Here is a 27973-nt window from a genome sequence, read left to right as displayed (position 1 = left end):
GGGGTGTGGGAGGGCGGGTTTAGAAAAGTGTTCTTGAGGGACAGGGCTTGGGCGAGCTCTTCGATGCATCGAGGAAGAATTGATAGATTCCCGTCTTCACATGGACTTTTTTTGGGGGGGCAAAGAAGATTCTGCACAAACGGGATAGGAATTCTTGAGAGGGGATGGGGTGGCATGGCATGGCATGGCATGGCGTGGCATCAGATTACTTAGTACTGTACTACGAAAGGAGTAAGCTTGGTTGGCTATGCAATGCGCAACTGAACGTGTATTCGAGGTGTATGGAAGATGCATGCGCTCTCGCGTTCTTTGATCCATCGCCATCGCCATGATGATGAAGATGATGACGCTGCGCTTCCCATCCAGCGCCTCCAGTACTTATTGTTTGTTGCTCGCACGTCCTTCTTGTTCTAACTTAGCTAACTTAGTAGCTAGATCACAGGACAGGCCTTCCCACCTCCTCCTGAGTCCTCCTCCTCCTTCTCTGCTGGATCTGGATCTGGATCTGGATCTGCATGGAACGTATTGCTGCCTATCTGCCTATCTGCCTATCGTATTGTGTCATCAGTATCTTGTCTTGCCATGGAGGTATATGTAGGTGCGTAGGTGTGTAAGGCAGCCTATGGACGGTAAAGCCCAACACTTGACAACGGACTCCGGTCCTCGTCCTCGTTGGACAGGACTGGGTTGGGCTGGGGTTCGAGATGCTCCAGAGGCCGCCCAAATCAGAAACCCTTGATCTGATATTGAGCAGTAGTTGTTTCGTAAGCTAGCTAGCTTAAAACTCCCCAATCCTTCCTCCCTTTTGGGTTGGTAATTTCTTGTCTTTCTCTTTCCGTGGAGATTGGAGATCTATCCCGCTCATCTGTCACGTGATGTTGAGGGGGGGGGGGGCGGGGAGGGGGGGCAAGAGCGTGGAATCCGAATGGGGCTCCGCATTTCCGGCTTTCCGGCGGGATAGTGCATGATATATTCTATGTTTCTGCCTGGCTGCATTGCGGTTTCTCGTTTCTGTTTCTGTTACTGTTTCCGTTTTCCGTGTCCCCCTTTTTGGGGGAGGATAGAACCAAGGGCGTCTGTGTGTTGGCTATTCCCTGCGACTAGTAGCTGAATGGAGGATGTGCTGATGCCAGGAGCGCTGTCAGGTATGCTCGGCCCTATATAAGTACCCTCGGGTTTGGCTGCTATGACGTATCTGCCGCAGACTAGTTGGGTGGAGCATGGCCATAGTGCTGAAGTGGTGGTGGTGGTGGAGGTGGAAGTGGAATTCGATTGGTCGGTAGACTTGGATCTCGTTGCAGAAATGGCGGCGGCGAAGATAGCTTTTCGATCTTGTGGATGGTCGGTTCTGCTCGTCGCTGTTCGTCTGTTCGCCATAACAGTGACGGTGGTGGTGGCGGATGGTCGATTTTGAAGGTGAACTGTCGGTCCCTCTGGGGTTGCATCGTGGGTGGTTGCTTGGTGTCGTATGGTTCGTTGAATGGATCATCCTGCTTCCAGCGAAGAGGTGGTGCCGGTCTGCCTTGTAGTCCAGGAGCTTCTTCATAGTGTTGGCTGCGAAAGTCATTTTCCTCCTCCTGTTTCACAAACCCGGCCGCCTTGGCATCTTCCATTTTCGTCCGTGGTCCGTCTCGAATCTCATTCTCCTGTGATTCATCACCTTCTCCTGTGCCTTCCCTCCATCCCCTCCTCGGTCTTTTGTCCATTCCACCTTTCCTCCACCAAGCCCACTTCCGCTTCATGGCATAGCTCCTTACCGGATTGGGTGCATTTAGGATTGCGTGCTTCCAATTTAGTGCTATTGCTGGATCGGGATGTAGAAATGAGTGGTCGGCGTTTATGGCGGAGATAAGGGAGACGTCTGTCCATTTCTTCTCTTCTGGATCATGAGGCACTGGAGAAGAGCGAGAGCTGATGGCCGTAGTGAAGCGGTGTTCGTTGTTCTGGTGAGTGATGCGTCGACGTTTGTGGGATGGTGTAGGTGATGTTTCATGGGGAGGTGGAGTGGAGTTGACCGAGGGCCGAGTCGAAGCGGAGGAGGACAGCAATGCTTGAGTGAGGTTGTTCATGATGAATCTATGTTGCCGGGACGGAGCAGGCGAGTGACGGTTGGAGCCGGGCGTTTCTGACGCGTCTCGTGTTGGTGGGATCTTGCGGCCCAGAACGCGGGTTAGGTGTTTGCTGGGAGTGTCGAAGGCATCCGAGTCGGAGAAGGCGGCTGTAGCATCGGTGTCGGAGAGGCCTTGCTCGACCAGACGGCGTTTCCGAGATGGACGAGTCAATGCACCTGTAAAGCCTTTTTGCCTCGGAGGCGGAGATCGTGGCATTCGAGGAATGAGCTTCTTGCCATCTCGTACGATTGGAGTCCAGCCGTCGATGTTGTTTGGGTCTTTGGCATTGGCCTTCATGCGTTTATACTGAGCTTCTGTAGGGACGAAGCCGCCCTGGGAGAATGGTTCTTGGAAACCGTAGAATTCAGCACCGTCTTTGGTTCGTGTATATGGCATGCCTCGAGGAAAGCGCTTGTAGCCATAGAGAGCAGCCTCCTTTTCTTCCTCGTAACGGTCCGGCTCGAGGAGAAAATTAGGTTTGAGTGGAGGGTCTTTCTGCTCGAGATGTCTGACAAGACACTCGATATGCAAGTACTCATCCTGAGCTGTGTTTAGAGCCAATTGACAATTTTCTGCTAGAGCGTACAATTGAGGGTGCGACAATGATTCCAGATCTTTGATGAAATTCTTGGATGAGTTCAAGCTGGCGAAGTTCTTCTTTTGCGGCTCGGTCGAAGAATACAGGGTTGGACGTTCTTCAGCCCCAAATGCTTCTTTCCAGCGAACTGTCAGGATGCTAGGAGTCGCCATAGATTACAAGAGGGAAGATAGAGATGCAATAGATTCGCTATTAGAGTTCAAGGGAAATCTTGCAATACTCGACGTGAACAATGCGGCATAATTTAATACCAGCAGTAGCAGTAGCTGCGAACCGTGGCTCTTGGTACTGGTATTAGTAGAGATAGAGGTAGAGGCAGAGGTAGAGGTAGTGGGAACGCTTGATCTGAACTGAATCGTGAAAGCATGAAGATGAAAGAGGCTTGGCTGTCGGTTGGAATATAATCGCTTTCAACGCTCTGTTGTTTGTAATATTAAGAAAATTTAGACAAAGATGGAATCTTGGAGGGTATTGTGGAGGAAGATGAACAGTGAACACGCATTGTTCATTGTTCAATTTCGGGAAGAAACATCTATTTCACACCAGCCAATCAGAGCACGAAGCATCAGTTGGGGGCTTGGCATCAACTTAAACAACTTGAACTTGGACTTGAATTTGAACCTCAAGGTCTTGAACTCCGAGTTGGCATTCGCTCTCAAGTTCCTCAAGCAATACCAAGTAATCCACCTCCTGAAAAACATGATGACAATCCAGTAAGATCGCTGTTTGCCTTATACTGTTGGAGAATGCAAATGCAAACCAAAAATGGTTTGTTTGAAATGCCTTCTTATACCGCCATTGTCATGACATGTCGGTGCTGCTCTCCTCTGAGGCGGCAGTGACGATGACTGATTTGGTCGCACAGCTTCATACGGGTGGCTTCGATCACCTTGAACTGACTGCATGAACAGTTACGTCGTGAGAGGATGTGTGAGCACATGTATATCACTGACAACAATGTCACTCTTACACCATAAGAGTCATTGTCAGTCCTCACCTATACTATGTATAAAGGCGTAAGCCGAGATCCACTTCCACTTCCCAGCATCATCACCTTCTTTCCACCTTCCATCATCCATTGGGCGTCTTACTTGAACAAACAATGGCGATTCTTCTCGCCGATCTGGCTTGTGAGATTCAGCTTCTAGTCTTCCAACACTTGTATACGATAGACGATACGCATCATCTTGAACGCACTTGCAAGAAATCCAATGCCGTCTTCGAGGCAAATAGATATATCATTTTCCAGTCGATCATTGTGAGCTCCGCGTCCACTCCGGCTGGCCGGAACTGTCTTTCTTCACAAATGCTTACCTGGAGCAGCTTCAGTCCCCCGTCTACATTTCCGACATTAAGCTATGTCACTTTATCGATGCCATACAGGACTTTGTTGCGAAGCACCCGGACCCGCTACAAGTAATAGCAAATCCTGACTCTCATGTCAAATGTCGCCCCAAGATGGACAAGCTGGCAGATCTTTTATCTGTCCGCCAAACCCGCCGTTTTGTCTCCGTCTGCATGGTAGATGACATTCTTGCCCGATGGAGTGGCTTGCGCTTGTTGGTCGATATCTGTTTTGAATTCGATGGCAAATGGCCAACCAATCCATTCGAGAGGAACCCCGTCAAAAAGATGGTTACTGCTGCTCGTTCCTCCGCCAGTGGAGGACTATCAGTCTGCAGTCCTTCCGCAGAATGGGTGGCGCGCCTCTATAAGGCGATCGTAGGCGTCTGGCTTCGTCAGGCAATTCTCAACTTTGGCAATATAATGCACTGGGAGTCTGCCATTGCATTAAATGTCTTTCGTGAGACTGACGTGCTACCTCTTCCGGGCTGCTCAATTCGGGACATGGCAGATCTTGTCAAAGCCTGGAACATTCTCTTCGTTCGCCTTCGAAAACCACCGTTTCAACTGGGTCATCCCTCGGTCATCCGTAGTGTTACGCAAGACGACATACCTGGCATCATCACCATTCTGCGGCCTCCAGATATAGCCAATCTTCTCATCCTGAGCATGGACGTCTCGGTACCATTTCCGCCTGATGATACCGTTTTTCTTGCCAACTGCGGGGTTTCGGAATTCTCATCAGGAGGCATATGGTTTTCGAGAATCCATCACACAGAAGCTCCGGAAGAGGACGGCAGCTACTTAGAGAATAGCCTAACGCCGATTTGTGAAGGGCTTCGCAAGGCATTGTGGGTAATGTTCGACTTGACACGATTAGGTCGTTCATCATTTGGAAAGGAGCGCCAGCGTGACCCACCCTTTTCACACCACGCCTTGTCTATACAAATGGAGACTTGGGTGGCGAAAGTGAAAAGTCCAGACGACCTTTTCGCCAGGTATCTAACGAATGATCAAGTTGTGGAAGACATTATTGGTAAGGTATTCTTGAGAGAGCTCCTACGGCGAGATCTTGATCCACAGGTCCCCTTCTCCACGCGTACTGCTATAGATTGGTATTATAAGTTCGCTAGCCTCTTCCGGTGGGTCGCAAGGAGAGATTTTGCAGACGCAGATGTCGAGGAAATCCTGGAAATCCTGGACTCCCTGGATGAGGTGACTATGGATGCTATTGACACTTCCGACGAGCTCTGGAGCAGATCGGCTGAATGGTACAATACATATCACTGATGACTGATGAGGCCCAGTGATTTGGATGAATAACGTTGAAGGATGTCTTTTGTGTCTGCGGGCGTGCAATCAAGAGAATAGCACGGGTGTGGCACCGGTCTATCTTCGATCTTGCTACTTCAGTTGCCAGGACTCGCTAGCACCATCTCTGCTTTTGTGGCTCTACCATACAGCAATGATACGCATGTCTGCGCTTGCACAATCTAGATTTGTATCTCTACAACTCAGAATTCAGCCTACACTTCTACTTCCTCCCTAGTCGTCAACCAGAGCTGATGTCCCTGATTTCTTCGCCCAGGAGAATTCGTATCGAAAGACTCATGCTAGGCCGATGCATCTACAGGGCGTTGCAGGCTCATCACATTTCGTCTCATCATACAAGTACGGCTACACTCAGGGAGTCCTGCCCCTGGTGCTGTCCATAGTGCGCATAGCCCGTAGTCCACTATACGATGCTGGTGAATAGAAGCACAATCAAGTCTAAGCTAAGCTAGACATGCCTGTTGCAGCACTTGAAATTATTACAGTCCGCAGCATCATTTGGACAGTAAGTATGCAATGACTACGGATGCTGCTGCTGCTGCTGCTTCCTCTGTGCTGGTAGCCCTTAGCATACGTACGGAGTACAAGCTCGATGGAATCAACTTGAAGTCCAAGTTGTTTCTGTCCGAGTTCGGTCTTAATAAAAAGATCATGACCTCGCTCCACAATCCTATTAACATCGATATCATACGCTCCACAACGATGATCACTTCGAAGTCTGATGTAGCACATTTTCACGGCCTTTGCTACATCGCACAGCTCTGAGCTAGCAGGTTCTCCATGAGATGATCGGACATTGTCGAGCACTGAAGTTCTAAGGAAGCAGGCTGTCTCCTGGCCAAGCTTGCCTGTTACGACTTTCTCCGTCCTCTCCGTCCTCTCCATCCTCGAAGTGTTCACAACTCAGCAGATGGTGTTGGTTCAAAAGGGCCGTGGCCCCAGAGGACGGTAAACTAGCTTGTGTCTGACAGATAACCATTGACCACTTTTGGAATCCAGATTGACCATTGATATTCTGTCAGTGACCGCTTCGTTCTAGCCGAAGGTCAGCGCACCTGGATTAGAAGTCTTGCATTATCTCAGTGGATCGCATCCACATCCTACACTGTCCACCGCAGGCCCAGTTGAATGGGATACGGCTGTTGATCGATCAATCCATTGTTCTACGGAAGTAAAGCCGGAAAATGTTTACCTCACAAAGCACCCTCAAGTAATGCCACAGGTATCCTTTCTCTTTACGCAGCATATTTCCCCTTTTCCCCATATCACTTGCATACCTGTTAATGGTCTTGACGATGTCATTTCCTACACATGAAGCTGTCCCCTACCTAACAACGGCAGTCTGCATTAATTGGCTTCTGCATGTTCCCAACCGTCAACGATGTTCCGGGTGCCGCAAAGGCAACAATCAACCAGACAAAGAAACCGATGACGAACAACGAAACCAAGAACGACCCAGATAAAGATGGACAGATCTCTGTAAATCAAGTTAGACAATGCCCCCCTCCTACATAAGCAGGCTGCCATCCAGCATCCCGGAATGAAAGACACCCAAAACCATACCAACCTAACAATCCAAAATCTCCCAGTGAAAGCCGGTCTTTCCACCCCCACAACATACCACTACCACTACCACTACCACTGCCACTACCACTACCACTACCACTACCACTACCACTGCCATCACAAACCCACACACCATGCTCGCCTTCACACTGACCCCGCTCCTCGTCCTGCTCCTCAGCGGCGCCACCACAGCAGCACCCACCAGCGCTCCCTCCGCCCTCCTCCCCAAGATCTCCACCCCTGAGACCGCCACCAACTCGACGTGGGCGCCCGACGACCCATGGAGACCCGGTGGCTGCCTCTCGAAGAGCAAGCAGGCCGAGGACAGGTACAACGAAGTGCTGGAGAAATGCCGCAAGATGGGCTTCAAGAAATGGTTCGCCGATGAATGCTACAAGGGCAAGCCCAAGGACTGCTGCCCGGCGGACCAGATGTCCAAGTCGTGTGAGTATTGGTGGCCGGCCGAGTGGCTGAACCTGAAGGAGTGATTCGAGGGTTTGCTGATTGGCTTGCGCGATGTATGATGCGGGCCTGCTGGTTCGGACTCGAGAGTACTGGTGAATAAATAGCACCTGGGCTGGCTATGGATTTGTCAGGAACAAAGACGTGGGCTAATCTCATGTACATACCTAGTTTGTTGTAGTGTTATATCCAGAACATACAGTGCGTCGCTAACGACCTAATCAACTTTCCAAACTACGTACCTTTGTGATAATGTGAATCTGCCTTCTGCAACTTGAGTCCTGTGGGGAATCTCGTATCCGGCATTCAATGGAGTCTCCACGATTCTTTCTTTATGCTTTCTACACTCTTCTCCCCTACCAGCCCACACGCATCCTCCCACCACCCAAACATTAATACAGTGTATCCATCAATTCAAATCAGTCAATTCGAGGCCCCGGATTGAATTGATTACATAATCAGCGCCCTCGAATTGAATTGAATTGACTGATCTGACAATTCAGTCAACTTGTATGGATATGCGCTATTTCTACTTTGGCGGCGGCGAGGAGGAGAAAGATAGGGTGCTCAGGAGGAAGATATGGCTGTATTTAAGCTGTTAGCACTTGAATAAAGCTTATTGATTATATTTATTACTCTTTGTATCTCTAATAAGCTTGTTGTTATACTAACTTCAGAGGCATTTAGATTATTTAATGATATTAATTTCTTATGTATATATATTACTAAAACAAGTAGGAAGCTTAACATCAGCATTAAGCATAAAGATAGCTCTATTAATTATGTTGATTTCTATATTTTATTCAGGTATACTTTCTCGATGTCTGCACCACCATAAAATGCAACCTCTTCTGCATTGGCTATCAATCGTGCATGCAGGCCACGAAAATCTCCTTCTTTCCGCCCTCACCAGATCAGCAGTGACCTACCTATCCGGAGAATCAGTGTGGGGCAGATGTGGACGGGTGTAGGAGGAGGAATCCTGAGATGCAAGATTTTTGCGGCTTGGTTGAGGGAGGACAAGGTTAGAAAGCTGAGCATGATACGCTACTTGGAATTGCAAAGCGGTACTTCTGTTGCGGCTGAGATTTTCATAGAGTTGCTATTTGTGTATGCTAAGGATGCTCTGATTGTGACATGGTTGTCTAATGGTCACATGATGAATGAATGGAGGAGGCAGAAGAGAATGATGTACAGTCGATAGAAGCAAAAGGAAAGGAAAGGGGCGCAGGAGCTCAACAGATCCCCCAATGACACGCCAACAGTTCTCCATCAGCCAAGCTTGATATCTTGATATCTTGATATCGGCCCGGCGTCCCTCCGACCACAACCATCCAAGTCGTTTCTGTCATTGCCTCCCATCCTCAGCATTCTTCTTCAGTCGGTATCCAGAAAGACGCTGGAGCATCTACCATTGCCCTAGTCTTCATCATCCATAGCCTGCGCAGCTTTCCTCTTGAGACGTGTGTTGTGGCCATCCAGATCCTTCTCTGTCTGCAGGATGTGAAGCTTGACCTGCAACTTCTCAATGGCTTCCTTGTACACAATACGCTTCTTGATGATGACTTGGTGTCCGATGGCTTTATCCCACGCTCTCATCTCTTTGATGTAGTTGCCTAGATCGTCTGGTCCGTTCTGTGCATACTCATCAAAGACTGGCGGGTATTGCACAATGTTGGACAGACGATCCCAGACGTTGCCTGCCCCCTGTATTCCTGCCTGTGTAGTCATCATCTTGGTCTTCTCATACTTCCTGCGGAAGTTGGCAATGGTGCTCTCCAGTTCCTTGATTTGCTTGTCGTAGTTGACCTCAGCAACAGATGGCTTTGCCGCCTCCTTGAGCGCGTGGCGCGCTTCTTTGGGACTGTTGTAGACTGGGCGGGAGGCATCAACGGTCAGCTCAGATAGGTAAGGATTTTGCTGAACGGTCTGGTGAAAGGTAGAATCGTCTAGGTTACTGAAGGTATTACCAGCGTACTGAAAGCGTTCTGGATGGTCGGCGCGGGCAAGGCGAGATCGCTTCTTGGCGGCATTAGCATCTCGCAGGTTTGGAGGTGGCATGGTGGTTGAAGGACTTGGATACAGTGAACTAGGAGTGCTTAACTTGGCCTTCTCAGCATTTGGATTGGGAGCAGTCGGTAGGAGGCGCTGACGCTTTTCTGGCTGCGGGCTGCTTGGAGAGGATGAGATCGCACGAGTGTTCTGGAGAGAAGAGATGCTGGCCGTGGGTGGTGTATCAGAGGACAATGTTTGCACATTTGCTGTGCTGGCTGGCTCCTTCTTCTCAAGCCAAGCATAGCGCTTGCGGGGTACGGACGTAGGTGTGGCCAAAGAAGCAGGATCGGGCGCTGTAAAGTCGTCTGGTTGCTGTACAGACTGTATTTGTTGACTGCCAGGAGCATCAACAGGAAGAGATGCAATGCCAGCTGCGAACTGTTTGGCAACCTGCTCATCGCTTGTTCTGGTGCTACATGGCACAGACGGGCTCTTGGGCCGTGCAGAAGGATATTCAGTAGTGTCGATCATGGCACTGATCAAAGAGCTGACGGGCATTGCCGCAGTAGCACTTGAGTCAGAAGCTGCAGGCATACTAAGTGTTTGTTCTGGGGCTGTGGATGGTATTGGCTGTGGAGGTGATGGTGATCTAGGCTCTGATTTCACTTGCTTATTGGTTGCTGGAGAACAGCTCTCGCGTTTGACTGAGGGATACCTGACAGCTGGAGGTAATTTGGGTGAAGTGTCTGTGTGTACTGCGGTAGCTGAAGACTGAGGGGACAAATCAATGCCGGATGCTCTCATCAATGCAGTTGGTGTTATCAACTGCGGTGTGGGAGGCGCAGTTGTTGTTTGTTTGTGCTCTACAAATTAGATCAGTTGCAGGCAACACTTAACCGCCGGAACACAAAAGCCTACTGGTCAGGAGAACACGTCGCATTTCTGTAGACATTGTCTTCTTAGAGTGCGGTAAGGCTCTCTGCTGTCAAAGAGTAATGCACAACTGCTGTGATTGTCATTGTTTGTGAGCCCAGGCCATGCTTGAGATATCAGTGTGGCCAGCCGCTGTTGTTCGTTGAGCGCGTGTGAATATGTAAGCTTGGCAACCTGCCTTTGCTTTGAGATGCAACAAGGAATTCCGCTGAACAACAGCGGAAACCACACCATAGCATCATGGCGGAGTCTTGGCAGGGGCAAGCCATTAGCACTCGCACTGCTTCATGCAGCCCTGAGATTCCAGGAGCCACTTTATTCTCTTCCTGGTAGGAGTAGAACTGGAAAACTCATAAACTGACACCCATACCACCAGACAGGGCCTAAATCAGGGTACAGACCAGGGAGGGGAGAAAGGAAGGCAAGAAGCATGGGTTCAGGCATGTATGGAATACGCTGATCCTGACAAAGAGAATGCTCCATATTGTGAGATACTCGGTCTGACCAGCCTTCTGGATGTGTTGACTTCAAGACATGTTTGATCTTTGCAGGAGGACAGGACACAGCACCATGGAGTGTGCTTTCGCCTGGGCCTGATGCTCCTGGAAGATATAAATAGGCTTGAGACCATTAGTAACTTCGCTGCACATTGACAGTAGCATCACATAAATCGGACATCATGTACTATTCACAATGGTGATGAAGCAGTTAGGATGAATTGTGTGGGAAGACGAGACGTTGGAACCAAAATTTGGCCTTGGCTGGCAGGCCTTGGCAACTGAAGTACGGAGTACTCCCTAAAGAAAAATCTGCTCTGCATTCACCTCGATTCTCACCCCCCCTCGCCACCGCTTTTATCAACAGCTCACCCACTGCTCAGCCTTCTCGGGTGATTTGTGAGTAAGCGCTGCATGATCATGCCTCACGATAGTTTCTCGTCAACTGTCTCTAACATAGCTGCTTAGTGCCATCCTATTCAATCTAGAGGAAGGGGATTTTTCTATTTTTCTACGCCAGCTCTTCTTCCACCTCCCTCGCCCTAACCCAAAAACAAAGGGAGACCTCTTTCCATTCTCTATTATACTTTCCCCTCTCTTCCTCCTTTCCTCCTCCCTTCCTGTCTAATTATACAGTCGAAGCACAACCTCCACATTCTCTAACACTCATACTCACAAAGAAAGACAGCGCACTTGCAGTTCCCGAAATCCGCCTCCTCGCTGTCTCATCTCCCTGCTCTCCTTACTCTCCTCACCATCTGATTCAGGCCTACAATCGTCTATAAGACACAATCTTCAGTTCTGAATTTCCTTAAATGTCATAACATCTTTTTAACCGAGACAAAGGGCCAACGAATCACCGCGGCTGACTGTGAGAACTGCCCTGCCAGGTTGGCAGTAGGGTCCCACGTATGGCACTCGCAGTGGATTGGCTGTAGATTCGCTATATATTCGCAGGCTAACCTGAAGAGTACAATGGCAGCTATCACTTGGTGTAGGAACTGAACCGCTGGCCTGCCTATCCCAAGGCAGGACCAGACCCTTATGTGTCTACGCCTTCTACGCCTTCTATGATTCTACGCGCCTGCGGCTGCGGAGGCAGGACCTTGCACAGCTGGAAGTTGTGCCTGTACTGTTAGAAGCTTGTACGCTGTACAGCTGAGTGCGTACCCTGTACAACGGCCCCGGTCACTCGCACAGGTCACGCCAGGGGTACCTCAGTACCCCTGATAGGCGTAGGTCAGGCGCGGCGCAGCGCAGCACGTCGCTGCCTCAGGCATCAACGTAGCTGCTGTGGACCTCTGTTGGTCTTGGCTGTCATGACAGTTGAAGTAGATTCTGCTCGTGGGGTCGTTTTTCCACAATACCGCCGCATAAGCGTTGTACGATGCACTCCCCATTCTCTTGCTGCCACAGCATAGTTCAGCCTTTTCTAGCTATCCAACGCATTGAGAGCGGCCTCGATACGAGCGTTGGTTGTTGAGTTGCTCATGGTTGAAGTTTGTTGAAAAAATCGCATTGAGAGCGTGCATTGAGTGGGGGATTTATACTATGGAAAACCCTAAAATTCTTATCAGACGCCATAGCAAAGAACATAGAACGTGTACAGATAGGAGTTTGATGAATATGATGTTTGTTATTACCGCAGATTACAGTGAGATCGGAATATCTAGGATGAACGACGAGTCTACATTGTCAAAAGTGGACTTTAAATGAGTCAAGACGATTCGACATATTCGTCCATTGAATCCATACTACGTAGTAAGATCTTTACAGGGCTTGCAAACCATTTCCTAAGAGTTGGACGTCATGAAGGGAGTATGAAGATGCGGTGTGACCGGAAAGTGTTGGCCGCTTGAAGAGGTATTAAAAGGGTTCCAACTTCCCTACCTCTTCCTTCGCTGGCTTTTTAATCATGATCCGGTAGATGCTTTGAGTAGCCGGCTGTCAGTCTTTGGATACAGTTTGGAGAGCAACTGCCATTCAATTGCCTTGTGGTTGTGTTGTTGCGCGAAATCTAATGCCACATGGCCGTGAGAGTCGTTTGCACGGAGGTCCACTTTTCTCTCAAGAAGCGCATTCACGAGAGTAAGATCTCCATGTTGTGCAGCAAGATGCAACGCGGTCCATCCATGAACGTCTCTTGCCTCAAGGTCAATGTTTGTATGGAATAGTAGGTTAGCCACCCGCCTGTGCCCCTTCACCAGCAGATAGTGCACCGATGGGATCACGCCAAAAACCTTGGTATCGTAACCACTCACGGCCGCAATATGCAATAACGTTCGACCATATCTGCCTGGCGTATTGACGTCAGCTCTCCTCTCCAACAAAAGCTCCACCAGCGAAGGGAGTGAGCGCTGTACGGCTTGATGGAGTGCCGTCTCTCCGTAATGATCCGGTATGGAGAGATCTACCCCAGTCTCAAGCAGCATCGTCGCAATGCCAACGTTTCCGGCCAGCGTGGCGATGTGAAGCATAGACCGGCCATAGCCATCAGTCAAGTGGACATCTGTCCCCTTCTCGATCAGCAGGTTCACGAGCACCAAATTCTCATGCTGCACCGCCCGATATAATGCCGTCCGGGCACCATAGTCTTTAGCTTCAAGATCAATATTCTCTCGAAGAAGAAGTTGTACGATTCCGTTTCGTGACGAAGCCACGGCCACATGTAAAGCGGTCTCATTCTCCCGGTTCTGAGTGTGAATATTCGCCTTCCGGTCGATGAGCAATCTCGTAAGTTCTTCGTGTCCGGCTCTGGCAGCTTCGTGCAGCGCAGTGTCTCCACGACGATCTCTGGCATTCAAATCAGGCCCGTATTGGAGAAGCATCTGCGCGGCTGCAGTGTGCCCAAAGAGAATTGCAGAATGCAGTGCAGTTCTCCCAGAGCCGTTTCTGACATCCACGCAAGCCATCTGGTGGTCGAGTAATACCTTTATGGTTTCTACGTGGCCACCACTAGACGCAAGATGCAGGGGCGTGTCTCCCCGGTGGTCCCTCGCATTTGATTTAGCATGGTGTCGCAACAACAGTCGTACCACCGATGAATGTCCTTTGCTTGCTGCCGCATGCAATGGGGTTGCGTGATGTTGGTCCTTTACTTGCACACCGGCCTCTTTCTCTATCAATAGTTGCACTACTTCTTCATTACCATTCTCGGCTGCCCAAAACAACGATGTCCGTCCTTCTTTGTCCCTCACGTGGATGTCCGCCCCGTGGTTCAGTAAGCTGAGTATTATCTCTCTGGGATTCCTGAGCCCCCTCGCGGCCGCGATGATGGCATAACATGCAGATGAGCCTGCCTCGTTAGGATCGGCGGCTTGCTCCAGTAGGAACCCCGCGCAGGAGGTGGATTTTCGGCGCACAGCACGTAGAGGAGTGTAACATCTTCCTCCGAGTAGATCCTATCAATAAAAGGAGAGAACGATTTCCACCGTTTCCACAGGAACATCTCGTTTCGTGTGAGCAAGTCCACGAGACAAAGTGGTTTAACGCTGTTTTTTTCGGCTTCCTGGCCGTGATGAAACAGATATTCTTTCGCGTAGGAGCTCAAGCGCCACCAATCTGTGGGCCAACCGGATAGGTAGTCTTTGGTAGCGACGATGTTGAGGCACGCTTTCGAAATCAAAGAGTGACTTTGACCGATTCCATCCGTAATGAGCGAATCATCTAGGATAGCGAAACCATTTCCCGACAGAAAGAATTCGCGGACCGACTCGTGAATGAGTTGCACGACATTGTATTTGACCTCAACAAGACCTCGAGAATAGCTCCGAATAAATCGGAGCATCTGTTCAGGGCTTCGGACGTACTCACCTGATGCTTGCCAATGTGGCACGGACTCATATGGGTGATCCGAGCTGAAAGTAATCGCCAGGCTCAGTTCGGCCGGGCTCAGGGGGCGGGCGGCGAAAAGGACCCATTGGATAAGCCGGATGGCTTTAGTTCGCTCATCCCGCTTCAATGTGTTGAAGAGGTTGGAGAACAGCTCTTCGAGAACGTCAGGGACGTGCTTCAGGGCGTCTTCCAAATTCTGAGCCACTTTGCCATCGTCGACCATTCGGATGAGCATCTCAACGGTGAGCGCCACCCACAGGAAGATTCCGGATGCCTTCCGCACGATTTGTGTTTCCAAAGAACAAATGGTCTCGTCCAAGAGAGATGCGACGTGCAGCTTCACGCGTACATAGCGCGCAATGTCGGCTCTATTCCCGTCTTCAACAGAGAGCCCTGGGCATCGCGGAAGGGTGATGGTAGGGTAGTGTCGGCTCGAAAAACAGATGTCGAGAGTGGCTCCTGCGGCATGGGCGGAATCGGTAACCGATTGGAAGTAATACACCATGTCACGCACGCTCTGTTCCTCGCATTCATCGAGGGCATCGACAAAAATCATCGTCCGGTAATTATTTGGTTGGGCAAAAGCAAGGCGAAAGAAGTGCTGCAATTCAGCCAAATGCCATTCCCACTCCTACCCCTCCCCTCTCGTGCATTATTTCTCTCGAAAGCTCTCGAGCATGGCAGTCAGGACTTGTGGAGCTCTCTGAAGCATCTGGTGCAAGACTGATCGGAAAAGTCCAAGAGGTGACTTTTCGAGAGGGCTCCCCCGAGCAGTGAAGAAGAATGCCGCGACGATCGAAGAATGGCCCGGCAGCTCCTGGCTGGCGCGGCGGCTCCTGGCTGGCGCGGCGATGTGCCTCCTTCATCAGGGTCGACTTCCCGAACCGGGCTTGCCTCTGAGCCAGAACAATCCGCAATGATCGGAGAGAGGTTGTCGGCGGTACCAGATACGATAAGTGGACGTATCAAAGAGCCAGTTGCAGGTGTTTTCGCAGGCGTCTTTTATGTAGTGCTGACGAGCACCGAGATCACGGAATGAGAGCGATTGCATACACCCTGAATGGTCATGGGCAAACCTTCAACATTGACCGAGCGCAGGCTTACCGGTGATTTCTTCGTTGGTGTATTTGCTTCGTGCAACTGTTAACGGCTAAGCAGGTATCATAGGACACACGGAAGTGGCGTTTCTCACCGACAAACCCAACCAATCGTTTGATCTCTCCGCCGACCTTGCGATATCCAGGGTCACTTTCGTCTGTAAACCGGACTATGTTCATATGGTTGGCATGAATCGTCTCTGCATGTTCCCGAAGGTCGTCAAGTGATGAGGAACTGTCTGGAACAACCTGGATACTGACTTAGTCTGCTTTCAACGGCCATCCAGTCATGATGGATTTCTGACCTTTTCGTTGAGTGGGCCGATGTCAACACCGCTGAAGCCCAATGCCTCCTGGAACGTCTTCACGCGAAAGTTGTAGTGCCGCCACTGGGTGATAAAAGACCGAGGGAGCGCAGAAGGGCCGGGTTCGTGTCGGCCCTGCGAATCATGCGGGCAGCTTTCCTCACCACATCGCCCAGCGCCGCCAGCTCAGCACTTCTTCGATGCGGAGTGCCGAGAAAGACGACAGCTTGCGTGGACTCGACGATATCCTGAACCGATTTCTCCTCCGAGGTCTCGGAGCGACGGAGCATCTGGCCAGCTGAGTCATTATTCTCAGATAATTCAGACAACCCGAAGTCTGTGGTGGGAACGGATGGTAGCTCGGAAACTCACCTCCTTGACAACAATGCCGCCGAGAGAATGCGTGACGAAGATCAGCGGACGGCCAGGTGGCCTCTCGCGATCGAGAGCGTAAAGCAAGTCTCTCGCGTGGGCAAAGATGTTGCTCTTGTCAACTGGGGTAGCGACGCCTTTCACGACAGTCGAGTCGTACCCCCAAGTCATTATGCGCGCTTTTGGACAGTCGAGGGGGAGAAGATCCCGCGGCCAGTAAGTCACATCCTCGGGGTAGACATTGCTATCCCGGTTCGAAGGGATGTTTCTAGAGGAGGAGCTACTGGAAGATTTCTGCCAGAAGTGTAAGGCACCTCGCAGTTTGCTTTGTAACCGATATTCTGGCTGAAGCGGCGGTTTACTTCTCCGAGCCTGGGGAGCGGGCAACCTTCGGGCGCCCGGTTTTACTCTCTCACAGGACTATGTTTTTTGAGGGTGCCCTTGAAGGCCATGCACGAGAATGATGCTTCAATTTAGGAACAGAGTGAGCCTGTGTTCGCCCAAATCACATTGGCTGGGTGGACCTACTCAACTACCGGCTCAGTCACATTGGGCTCGAAGAGGATGGTGAACCCGGTGGGTGAAACCGATGCGACCATGCTGCCAACGATCACTGGCTCCCTACATGAAGAGAGCGATCGAGTTATCTGCTCTGGCTTTAAAGTGATAATGGGCGAACGTGTCTGGGTGGGTGGATCCCCAGTGCTTTCCTGTGCTAAAGGCACAGGAAATACAGAGTACTATTTAGATAGTTACTAGAAAAACCTAGCCAGAAGGTGCAAGCACAGCACAACAGAGTAGGAATTTCGACAATAAAGGCTAAGGTAGTAGTGTAGCTACAAAGGGCGTTCTTGATGAAATAGCGAACGAGAAGAAGAGGGAAAAGGGAGGTGTAGAAAACAGGAGAATAGTACTCTGTACGGAGTAAATGGGATCGAATGGCGGTAGGCATTTTACTACGTACTAGTAGTACGTTATATCTGGGCCAAGCATTGAGAGGGCCCCCTAAATCAGCCTGCGCTAGACCAAAAGAAGTAAGACACCGATCGCAAATTTATCCCTTACAAAGAATGATTAGCGTTAACTGCCAAAGCTGCTGCCTGCCAAAACTGGGCAGCTCACCCTCGTCTGGGCGAGGCTGGGTGAGCTGAAACGGCATCACCCTAGGCCCGGACGGGGGCAGCCGCGAGCAAATTTACATTATTTGGCATTTGCCATTTTTATATTTGTTGCCCGCTGAGTACGTAGTAATGCCGAACTTGACCTTCCAGTCGCAACGTACAAACCCTCCCACTACATACACTTGCCCCCATATCTGCCAATATGTCTACCGAAATGGACATAGATCCTACCCCTCCATCCTCCAATCTCAAAAATGGCGATACCAAAGCAAGTTCTGCAGGTGAAGCGCGCACCTCAACCAATGCTGTAGCTGTCCGCAGTATTGAAGGCTGGATTATTATCGCCACAAACATACATGAAGAAGCTTCCGAGGAGGACTTGACAGATCTATTCGCCGAGTATGGAGAAATCAAGAACATCCACCTGAACCTAGATCGCAGAACAGGCTACGTCAAGGTCGGCTGTTAACTCGTCACTCGCAAGCTTTATGCTGATTTGTTTGGCATGGTAGGGATATGCTCTGATTGAATATCCAACACAACCAGAAGCGAAAGCTGCCATCAAGGCCCTGAACAATACTAAACTTCTCGACCAAACGATTTCGGTCGACTTCGCATTTGTTCGGCCGCCACCGAAAGAGAAGCCAAAGGGTGGACGTGGCGGACGTGGAGGACGAGGTGGCAGAAGTAGGAGTCGGAGCAGAAGTCGAACTCGCTCGTTGAGTAGAGACAAGGAAACAAGCAAGAGTCCGAAGGATGACATCGAATGAACCGCGTCTATTTAGCGACGGTCTATCATATGCCGATCCAGGCATCAAAAACCAATCTTCCTCCCGATGCAACCCTGAACATGTTCTGCAAGGTGGCCTACAGTTCCTTGTGGTGGAAGCATCAGCTGGCATGTCGAAGAACAATCAGTTACATGTTGGCAACTTAGTTCTAGAATGAAATGGTAAGCGTGAACCCTCTCGCAAAGTCTACGGTGCATGCTAACGCGGTATCTAGATGTTTGTGTTCACTACAATCCTTTGTACTACACTGGGTCTTCTTTCAAAGCGTGGTTTTTTCCAGAAAATTCTTTCAGCCAGAAGATTTTGCCAGCGATGGTGTAGCTGCTTCATGTCATACCGATATCAGAAGCAACTTTGTATATGAGCAGCATCCTACATCTGACCGGCAGCTGATATAACTTCCTTTCTGGTCAAACAGCACAATATACCATCCAAGCGGAAAGAAGGAGCCCGTCGTTCTAAGCGGCGAAAGGTTGCCAAGTTGACCACTAGATCCTCTAGGTCTTCCCGTGAAAAGCCCACCCTGGACATGCAAGATTTGCAAGACCATCCAATCCCTGAATCCTCTCTAGCTGCCTCGACTGTGTCTCGGAATATCGTGGGCGCAGCACGTTCACCAATACTTGCTCTTCCTGTCAAGATCCGTCAAATGATCTACGGCTATCTTTTGCCGCGTGGAGAGCGTTTCTTCTTGCTGCCTCAGGGACATGCTGATGTAGCGAAGTTGGTCGAACGTCTCAGAAGCAGCACAATTCTGAATAACTTTATCAAACAAGAAGGAAGTGCCAAGGTTCCGTTGCTTCAGGTCTGTCGTCAATTCAGTTCTGAAGCTCTTCCGATGCTCATTCGCCAAAACACGATTATCATCCTTGTGCTCGAAGATGAGGACCTGGAACATACATGCTTGTCATGTATATATCCTCCTCACTGGCTCTACGTTCGAAATTTGGAAATTAAGATTTTGGCGCACAATCGTACGTTGGTCTTTTCCGATGAGGCAGATCATGGGCCTCTTTCGTACCACAAAGATGTTAGGATGGTATGCAGTTTGCTCAGAAACGCACAATTATGCCTCCTATTGATAACGACCTTTGGACCGTGGACAATGCTCCCGGTGTAGCCCAGCTCCTCCATGCCCAGCCATTCACGCTCCACATCACGGTTCAGGTAGTGTTGGAGATTCAATGGTCCCCTTCTAGTATAGCTCGGGATCTGTGTTTTACGGTGTGCGACTGCCTTCTTCACTACCTTAAGCCCTTCCTGCTGCTTAACCTGCGTCAGCTCTCACTTGTACATGTCACTATCTGGCCACCTAGCCCAGATTATTTCAGAGCTGGCCTGCAGAGAGGGGAGTTTGGCCAGGATGACTTCCTCGACAAAGGAAAAGTGGATCCAAGAAGCGATGACCTTGACATGGACTGCATGCCTTGGTCATTGTTTTGCTTTCTACAGCGGCTCTGTCGCCATGAACCCGACCGGTCCGTCATATCTTAGCAGTCGAGCATGTCTCATCCGACCTTCACGGCTTATCCGGAGAAGAGCCAGGACCTCTATTCCCTTTGAACAACCCTCTCCCCACTCTTTTCATCTTCGGTCCGTCTCCTGGGACCAAATGGCTGAGTAAAGCTATTTATTGTCTAGGATGACAATATCACGGTTCTCTCGACAATTCGGAGAGAAGCGGAGAGCGAGCTGCGTCTTAGCTGCTGCTTGCGAAGTAACCATCTAGCAATTTAATGGTTAGCATGACTTTTGGCAAGGTTGAATGATTTCTATGGCTATCCTCTCAATATACCGGAGCAGATTCATTATCTCCTCCAAAGAATTTTTCATCCTCACACCCGTCATTCTAGAACTTCCTTCTTGCATCAGGTGTGATTCCCGATGTGACACGTACTCTAAGAACTGTTGGGTGGCTCGACTGGCTTTGTGGTATAGATCAACAACCCCCCACCATACTCTCTCCGCCCAACAACTAAACTCCAAAGCGTACCAAAACCATGACCTCACTACTCCTGCCCCATCTCATATCTCATACTCCTCTCTCTCAGAAACTTGGTCACTGCCTTGAAATACTCTAACCCACCCCCTATCACTCCCTCCAACCCCATTATATCACCACGAATTGAGGCATTACCATCGATGACATCAATGGCGTGTCAGCAGACACTCCACAAGCAGACAGTTAAAAGTGAGTCACGGGAAGAGACAAGTCATATATCAAGAAAGGTATAGAAGGGAGAAATGATAGGGGAGTAGATACAGGGAGGGGTTTGCGGAATGAAATGAAATAACATGCGCATGCTGCTCCAGTTTGCCAACTCGGATAGGGGGGCATATTTGACGTGTAGTGCCCTCCGTATTATGGGAGTCCTTTGACCAACGCCCCCCTTTAACTAAATATCAAGTCACTGTGAACCCGAAGCAGAACACCACTGGTTAAATCAAGGGCTTGATCAATACAAGATACAAGTCAGCTCTCGAATCGACCTCTTAAAGAACAAAGACCCGCGCAAATTTTCTCTTTCTCTTTCTCTTTCTGTTTGATTATCTCATTCATTCTGATCCTGATCCCGATCCCGATCCCAGCGAAACGCACATTGATCTCCTGTAATAACCCCCGCCCGGTCATAACTGAGGGCTAAGCAGCATTATGCACCAGAGACCGCCGCTGTCTCTTGATGTGACCGCTGTTGTTGGTGTAGTACGGTCCATATTGTGAGTTGTTTGAAAAGGTGGGGTGGGAGCGAGATGGGTGCATGTATCCTGTTTTCTTATATAGATGGACCTTGGTCTCCTACTGCTGGTGTTTGGTTCCCGTGGGTGGAAGGACAGATAGTTACAGCGGAATATAGGAGAGAAGGGTCTAGAGTCTAGAGTCTGGGATCGTAAGGACGGGTGTTGAATTCTGGGTGCTTCTTTGGGATGTTTGGGTGAGAGGGGGGGAATCATTGTTCAAGAGCAGACATTGCGAGGTGAGATGAAACTGAGAGGGGGTGGAAACTTGATGGGTAAGATGAGTGAGGCAGTGGAGGACGACTGAAAACGTACAGGTCGTCGTTGACAGCAACCTTAAGTGGACTGAGCAATTCCCATTGCGGCATAGGAAAAGGATTCGTCAGAATTTGCTCTAATATTTGACTTCTGACGACAACACTATGAAAGATGGAGCTTTATGGTTGAGATTGCCACATCAGATGCAAGATCCTTTGCCTCTGCAGCGTTGACATTACCATTGCCATCTATCAAGCCGTGCTCCAGGCCTCCAATCTGTCCATCCTCTCTTTTTCAGATCATCTCCTCCAAGCCTTGTGCTAGTAAACTTCGCTGGACGAATCAGAGAAGCTACAAAGCAAGCAGACGCCGTGAGTCCCAGATCGTAGTCAGGACGCAAAGTAGCCATCCTTATGGGTCGTGAACGTGTAGCAGAGTCGTGAGGCATTTATTGTCGATGCTGCGGAAAAAGGGAAGGAACCGCTGTAGTATTACCGAACCAAAAGTGCAAGGAAAGACAATTTAACATCAAGCCGAGAAGAATTGAATACACAACCAATCAGAAAAGAGAAATGACTCTAGAGAGTGAACGTTCAATAATCGGCTTCTCGACTGATGGCAAATAATATCAAGTGACGGTGGCGGTTGCAGGAGCCGCTGGAACGCTGGGTATGGCAACAGGCTCTGCTGCTGCTGTCGCCGCTGCCGGTGTCGTAGCCGCGTCAGCAACAGTCCCATTGACTTCATTGGAGGTACAATCGCGAGAAATGTGCCCTGCTATGCCACACTTGTAGCAGACTTTTCCAGCAGAGTTGAGAGGGCCACCATTGGGCGCCGTGCAGTCACGAGAAATATGACCCTGAGATTGTTATCAATAAGTCTTGGAGTTTAAGAAGAGGTCATCTCTTACCAACTTCCCACAGGCATAGCACTTCATGGCCTGAGCTTGGCAGTCGCGAGCATAATGATTGGGTCCGCCACATTTGTAGCAGGTGGCTGCACGATTGGCCCCAACAAATCCACCTCGGAAGCTTCCTCCATATCCACCACGACCGCCACCACGCATGGGTGGTGCAGAGCCAGGAGTAGGACAATTACGAGCAAGGTGACCCGGTTGACCACAGGAATAGCAACGCCCTCCCGTAGCACCTCCGCTGAGCCTTAGGGTTGGGCAGTCAGCTTGGACATGTCCTAGGCCCTGGCAGTGATAGCATTGCTTTGCTGGACGGGAGTCAGTCGGCAATGAAGAACAAGCTGTGGTATGATCAACGTACTCTCAGTGGTGCGAGGATGTGGGCAGCCATTTGACTCGTGGCCTGGCTGCTTGCAATTATAGCAAAGCCGTTCAGATGAGGAGCACACTTCAGCATAGTGGCCGACATTGCCGCATTTGTAACACGCTCTCCTCGAGAGAGACGACATCTCTCTGGCAGTGTCCACTACTCTTGCTCCCCTTCCCGCACTGTCTATTCTAGAATGGTCAGAGGGTGTGCACATATAAGAGCAGATTCGATTGGGTGATGAAGGGTGTGTAGCGCAGAGTTTGCACGGAGTTTGGTGCTTATTATTGGAGAAGGCAGCAGGTCAAGAGCGCGCAGGCGACCCAGACGAGGTAATCGCACGAGAGTGAAGATGTTTTTGGGCAGTGAATAACGTTGATGGCACAACATTTGCGGAATCTTTTGCAAAGGGCTTTCTGTACCTGTGTAAAATAGGTCCTAACCAAGATCTCAACCTGCCAGTCCTTCGCCTGGTACTGTGGTCAGTCATAGCTGCGGCTGCTCGCATAGGAATTCGGTCAGGGCCTATGCCCGGGGAGAGTGACACTTACATCCAGCACTTCTTCCCACGCAGCTCTTCCAGCTCTACCTGCCCTCCTAGGAATCCTTTCTTCCCGAAAAACGACTCCCAAGAACTCTGCGAGCAAAATGTGGATTGGCAGCTTGCTAGCAAAAATTTATGCTGCCAGCCAGCGCTCGCCTTAGTGCGCGCTTCAGCAAGCCCGCTTAACCACAAAAGGCCTAGGCTTTGAAAGTCACGGGCCCTGCTATGAAAAATAATTGTCTTGTCTAACTACTACAGTGTGCAGTGGTTCAAAATGGCAATCTAGTTGCAGCCTTGATCAGCTACTGCACGATCGAAACAGAACTTTTTGATGCCCTAACGGCTGATCTATAAGCCACGTGGCGACCATCTCAACAGCCATTCCAGCGCCGCCAGAATACCATCACCGCCTCTCTCTGGTGGCAGAGTTGTCAACAGAAGTCCTTATCATCTCTCAGGGTCCTTCTCGATGACAGCAGTAGATTTGATCTCACGGCCTTTGAGATATTGTAGCCCTTCTCGGCCCTAGTGGCTGTCAGTGCGTTTCGTATTTGGGGGGTTTTTCTATTACATACGTAGCTGATCAGTGGAGAAACTTCAACTTCCGCTTCTGTGCCACTGTCGCTGATGACTGTAGCACCCGCAGCTTTGACCCACTGTGTCCCTTGGTCCAAGATGTCCTTTCTGCTTGTATCAGGATCGTCTTCCCCGGTTCCTCTAGCGTTTTTCAGTGGTGAAAACTCGTCCTTTCGGTCAACCTCAAACGAGGCAAACTGCTCCAGCGAGAGGAATGGGAAAACATCAAAGACGAATTGCTCAAGTTTAATTCCATTAGGCTTTTCCGGCTTGATCGTCTCGCCACTTTGGGTATCCACGTGGGGAATCTTCTTGCGCGCAACGTGATGTGGCAGCTTCTGTGACCAGTCCTCAATGGTCTCAAGAAATCGAAACGAGTAGTAGTGATTGACGATGTTGGCAGCTCGAAATTTCAGCACATCGGGATGCTTAGGATCCGTTGCTTCGGCAACATCTTTGCTGATTTCTGAATATTCGACCACATCCGGCTTGCCATTTTTCAGCAGAATTAGACCAACAGGCTCGGTGGCATTTCGTTTCCTGACCACTTTCGTAGCGATGTCAACGTTCTTGGATGCTGCGAAACCGATGAACACTGGATCGGCAACCTTGACCAAGCAGTTGTCCACACAGTAGGCATGAACGTGCTCGATTCCTCGCTTCCTCATGTCCGTACGGGCGTTGGAAGTCAGAAGAGCTTGATAGAGACCGCCATTACCGTCGGGTGCAACGGCCACCTGATAAGTCAGTTCGGCACAATCTCAAAGGGATGGACAGTTTCGTACCTTCGACTTGCCCTCCATTAAAATCTTGCCATCGTTCGAGATGCATGGCAGCACTCCCTGCTCGAAGATGTAGACATTCTCTTTTTGCAAACCAAAGTAGTTGTGTTCTTCAAAGAACTTCTCCGTAGGGGCCCTTGTTGGACCACTGGTCATCACGTACCAAGGCACGACGACCTCTTCCTTCTCGAACTCTTTACGTGCCAGTTGTTGGATCTTCCATATACGCTCTCCCTGCAGCTGGAAAAGAGACTTGTGACTTGGTAGCCCAATATCAAAGCACCCTTTCGGTGCGGAGCTTCCCAGCCTTGTGCCTTGACCGCCTGCCATCAACACCACGGCAACCTTGTTGTTGGCAATATGCTCCAGACCGGATTGATACCATTTCTGGATATCTTCAGGATTCGAGTCAAGTACTGATGCTGTGGCTGACTCTGGCAAAGGTTCTATCGATGGTTCGCCCTTGTCATCGGAGCTTTTGGGGGGGTGGAGGGCAACATCGGCGAGGTGGTTAATTCGGTCAGGATCGAATCGCAGGAGCTGATCGTAAAGCGAGGCTTTTTCCGCAACACTTAGCTGGTCATAGAAAGCAAAAACCTGGTCCTGCTTTGCTCTGCCATACTTCTCCCTCAAAGAGTTGAGATCTTGCTCTGATGGTTCTGAAGGGGCAACACCTTTTTTCTCCTTCGATGTGAGGTGCAGTGTATCCATCAGATTGCTGATGCCGCTCTTGACAGCTTCTGCCATTACTGCGGTCAACGTTTGAGTGCGGTTGAATCGATGTCTCTACGAAGCTTCGTTGGCAAGGTCCAATATAGAATGCAGGTTATCTAGGGAGCGGTGTAGAGACGGTTGAAGAATGCGGCACAGCCTCCCAGATCCGCTGCTTATAATACTTCTTTACACGTGAAAGATCCACCAAATGTAGCAAACCAACAGCTTCAAAGTAGTTTCAGCCCGCCTGGGCCTAAAGGAGGTGCCAAGGGGCCGTTTGGGGAAAGATCCATGGTCTCCATGAAATGTCAGTGTCACACCCGCTACAGCACCGTCGCTATGCCCGAGGCTTCTAAGTAATACATAACATATAATGAATATCGCTATCGCCCCCCCCGGTGATATCCGTGGCGTGATCGCCCTTCATCACGGCCAATGTTATCACGACCGCCTCGATCCTGCCGGTACTCGTAGGAGTATTTGTAATCCTTACGTCTTGGACTCCGGCTTCGACTTTGACTTCGGGATCTTCGGCTCGATTTGGAAGGACTATTGCGGCGACCCCTATTGCGCATGTCGTCCTTGTCAAACACCATGCCATAACCCCGCGAACGCGAGTCCGTGTCCGAGGCTCGGTACTGGCGGCGTTTCTCTAGGCTTGATATGCCTCCAAATCCTCCAGACTGCTTCGCTCTCTTCGTATTCGTCGAATCTCGCCAATTGTCTGAAAGTTTGGAAACCTGATCAAGTCAGACGGCATCTGCACAGGTAGTTGTTTAACGTACACTTTGTGAGAAATCAACATGGATGCGATGATCATCGATCAGCACGCCTTGCATCTTGAAATACGCCTGCTCGCAATCCTTTTGTTCTTCAAACTCGATGAAGGCATACTGTAAGCTATCGCCTGTACGTTTGTCACGAATGACTTCACAGGACAGTATCTTGCCAAACCGACTGAAAATGAGGTGGAGATCCTCATCTAGGGCTCTGATCAGCCATTGTCTACCCTGTAGATATTTGACCCACCTTGAGTGACAGGATTGAGCTTGCAAACAAATAAGACATTCTCTGGTGGCTTGACTTCTGCGAATGGCAGGTCCCCAACCATCTCTAGCGTCAGAGCTTGAGCTCGTGCTTCCCGTTCTCGTCTCAGTTTCTCTACTGCCGCTTCATCAATATTCTCGTCAAGTTCTTCGTCATCGCCAATCATCACCGTGGCAAGCTGAGCTTTGGACGGCAATGGACTGGATGATGGCTCTCTAAGCCCTAGGGGATCATCAAATGGGTCGTCGAGGATGGGGGTATGTTTGATACGGATATCCTTTAAAGGTCGACCCCTTTCGTCAATGAACGCCTCATTGATCTTTTGCAGCGCATCGAAACCTTCGACGACTTTGCCAAAGATGGCTGCTTTACCATCCAGATAGTCAAGATTTTCCCCTAAGGTGATGAGGAACTGACTCCCGGCCAGGCGGATATCCGGGTCTTTGGTAGATGCCACTGTAGCCATGCTCACCGTGCCCATCTCCAGATGTTTTAGTTTCGGATCAATATCCGCAACAAAAGTTTTGGGGGCGCGCGCGTCAAGTACCCCCCATATTGATGAGCCTCCATCGCTCTCCTTGGAATCTGGTCCAAGGGGGTCGCCTGTCTGGAATGAGAAATTCTTCTGCACGCTATGTACAGGAGAGAAATTGTAATACTTGATCTTGCATAATTTCAAAAAGCTGTACGAGTTGTTAGTGATTGCTCAATAAAGACCCTGTAGTGATTGAATGATTCAGCCACACTCTTAGAGATGTATTGCAAGAGACAGGAAAACAACTCACTTTTCGCACAATTTCGGCGCGGCATCCACCAGCAAGTCGACTACAATATCGCCTAGAGATGTTTCCAGAAGCACACTCATGATGGCAACGGTAAGTGAGGAGCAATATTCTGTTCAGTTCGTGCAATATGGCGATGACCATGTAGCGTCGACCCAAGGTTGATGTTCGTAGCACTACAGTGGTACTGTAGTGATAGTATGTAACTTAGTACCGAGTACGTACGGAGTCGTACCCCAAAAGTAGTCAAACTACCCTAAGGATATATGTGCCAAGAAGTACACTCTTAGCAACCATGTCATTTGACATCTCTTTCTCCATAAGCTTTAGGCCTGCTGACAGCCTAAGTAGTAGGGCTTTAGAGGACTCTGAGCCCCGAGCTGTCTGATTTTAAGGTAAGTTTCTTCATCTTGGCAAACTATCTCTTAGCGTATTTGGCTACTTTTGGGGCACGACTCCGAACTAAGTACTGATGCCAGTGGTACTGATGCCGCCGAAAAGTGCGTCCTAGCGCTAATTTGAAGCTGTATATCTTTCCTAATCGGGTATAGGATAGAGGGTCTAGAGTGGAGAGGGCAGGGATTCTGTTAGCCAATCAATTGCAGCTATCCTCTGAAGTTGTTATTGCCCTCGTGCCTCTGAACTTGGGCCAATTTGTCACGATAGCCCTCAATATGGTGTTTAGCACACCGTCGCATACCCTCAGAGTGCATTTCGTAACGAATTCTACCCTTGGCCAGCTCCTTAATGCTCTCAGAAGAGGAGGTTACTCTCATATCCCATAGATAGAATTTAGGAAGGTTACTTATTATTAAAGGACAGATAGTTCGCTTATAAAGAAGGCATGATTTAAGTAAATAGTAAGTTAGATATAAAGTATATAGTTCTGCTTTATA

At 49.7% G+C, this 27973-nt stretch overlaps 12 protein-coding genes across 12 annotated transcripts; 4 read left to right on the top strand and 8 right to left on the bottom strand.

The window, feature by feature from the left end:
• Positions 1 to 1205: 1205 nt before the first annotated feature.
• Positions 1206 to 2861, bottom strand: EPUS_06243 (uncharacterized protein; the record flags this gene model as incomplete). The annotated part of the gene is made up of 1 exon (XM_007807345.1): positions 1206 to 2861. One exon carries the CDS (start codon positions 2859 to 2861, stop codon positions 1206 to 1208), a length of 1656 nt encoding a protein of 551 aa, XP_007805536.1.
• A 950-nt stretch (positions 2862 to 3811) lies between these two features.
• On the top strand, positions 3812 to 5343 carry EPUS_06242 (uncharacterized protein; the record flags this gene model as incomplete). The annotated part of the gene is made up of 2 exons (XM_007807344.1): positions 3812 to 3967; positions 4033 to 5343. The coding sequence occupies 2 exons, from the start codon at positions 3812 to 3814 to the stop codon at positions 5341 to 5343; spliced, it is 1467 nt and encodes a 488-aa protein (XP_007805535.1).
• Positions 5344 to 6747: 1404 nt separating this feature from the next.
• On the top strand, positions 6748 to 7439 carry EPUS_06241 (uncharacterized protein; the record flags this gene model as incomplete). The annotated part of the gene is made up of 2 exons (XM_007807343.1): positions 6748 to 6864; positions 6981 to 7439. 2 exons carry the CDS (start codon positions 6748 to 6750, stop codon positions 7437 to 7439), a joined length of 576 nt encoding a protein of 191 aa, XP_007805534.1.
• Positions 7440 to 8832: 1393 nt separating this feature from the next.
• Positions 8833 to 9966, bottom strand: EPUS_06240 (uncharacterized protein; the record flags this gene model as incomplete). Its single annotated transcript, XM_007807342.1, has 1 exon — positions 8833 to 9966. The coding sequence occupies one exon, from the start codon at positions 9964 to 9966 to the stop codon at positions 8833 to 8835; it is 1134 nt and encodes a 377-aa protein (XP_007805533.1).
• Positions 9967 to 12751: 2785 nt separating this feature from the next.
• On the bottom strand, positions 12752 to 13750 carry EPUS_06239 (uncharacterized protein; the record flags this gene model as incomplete). Its single annotated transcript, XM_007807341.1, has 1 exon — positions 12752 to 13750. One exon carries the CDS (start codon positions 13748 to 13750, stop codon positions 12752 to 12754), a length of 999 nt encoding a protein of 332 aa, XP_007805532.1.
• Positions 13751 to 14070: 320 nt separating this feature from the next.
• On the bottom strand, positions 14071 to 15228 carry EPUS_06238 (uncharacterized protein; the record flags this gene model as incomplete). The annotated part of the gene is made up of 1 exon (XM_007807340.1): positions 14071 to 15228. The coding sequence occupies one exon, from the start codon at positions 15226 to 15228 to the stop codon at positions 14071 to 14073; it is 1158 nt and encodes a 385-aa protein (XP_007805531.1).
• Positions 15229 to 15537: 309 nt separating this feature from the next.
• Positions 15538 to 16617, bottom strand: EPUS_06237 (uncharacterized protein; the record flags this gene model as incomplete). Its single annotated transcript, XM_007807339.1, has 6 exons — positions 15538 to 15728; positions 15777 to 15812; positions 15865 to 16018; positions 16075 to 16158; positions 16239 to 16364; positions 16447 to 16617. The coding sequence occupies 6 exons, from the start codon at positions 16615 to 16617 to the stop codon at positions 15538 to 15540; spliced, it is 762 nt and encodes a 253-aa protein (XP_007805530.1).
• Positions 16618 to 17769: 1152 nt separating this feature from the next.
• Positions 17770 to 18337, top strand: EPUS_06236 (uncharacterized protein; the record flags this gene model as incomplete). Its single annotated transcript, XM_007807338.1, has 2 exons — positions 17770 to 18024; positions 18080 to 18337. The coding sequence occupies 2 exons, from the start codon at positions 17770 to 17772 to the stop codon at positions 18335 to 18337; spliced, it is 513 nt and encodes a 170-aa protein (XP_007805529.1).
• Positions 18338 to 19426: 1089 nt separating this feature from the next.
• On the top strand, positions 19427 to 19852 carry EPUS_06235 (uncharacterized protein; the record flags this gene model as incomplete). Its single annotated transcript, XM_007807337.1, has 1 exon — positions 19427 to 19852. The coding sequence occupies one exon, from the start codon at positions 19427 to 19429 to the stop codon at positions 19850 to 19852; it is 426 nt and encodes a 141-aa protein (XP_007805528.1).
• A 2128-nt stretch (positions 19853 to 21980) lies between these two features.
• Positions 21981 to 22418, bottom strand: EPUS_06234 (uncharacterized protein; the record flags this gene model as incomplete). Its single annotated transcript, XM_007807336.1, has 2 exons — positions 21981 to 22211; positions 22263 to 22418. The coding sequence occupies 2 exons, from the start codon at positions 22416 to 22418 to the stop codon at positions 21981 to 21983; spliced, it is 387 nt and encodes a 128-aa protein (XP_007805527.1).
• A 1205-nt stretch (positions 22419 to 23623) lies between these two features.
• On the bottom strand, positions 23624 to 25281 carry EPUS_06233 (uncharacterized protein; the record flags this gene model as incomplete). Its single annotated transcript, XM_007807335.1, has 3 exons — positions 23624 to 23701; positions 23752 to 24489; positions 24538 to 25281. The coding sequence occupies 3 exons, from the start codon at positions 25279 to 25281 to the stop codon at positions 23624 to 23626; spliced, it is 1560 nt and encodes a 519-aa protein (XP_007805526.1).
• A 350-nt stretch (positions 25282 to 25631) lies between these two features.
• On the bottom strand, positions 25632 to 27160 carry EPUS_06232 (Peptidyl-prolyl cis-trans isomerase-like 4; the record flags this gene model as incomplete). Its single annotated transcript, XM_007807334.1, has 4 exons — positions 25632 to 25988; positions 26034 to 26230; positions 26278 to 26978; positions 27081 to 27160. 4 exons carry the CDS (start codon positions 27158 to 27160, stop codon positions 25632 to 25634), a joined length of 1335 nt encoding a protein of 444 aa, XP_007805525.1.
• Between the last annotated feature and the right edge of the window lie 813 nt (positions 27161 to 27973).

The sequence above is a fragment of the Endocarpon pusillum genome, assembly GCF_000464535.1.
Source record: "Endocarpon pusillum Z07020 unplaced genomic scaffold scaffold6858, whole genome shotgun sequence".
Classification (NCBI taxonomy): Eukaryota; Fungi; Ascomycota; class Eurotiomycetes; order Verrucariales; family Verrucariaceae; genus Endocarpon; species Endocarpon pusillum.
The sequence above is the reverse complement of the archived record's forward strand: the minus strand, read 5'-3'. Positions and strand labels throughout refer to the sequence as shown.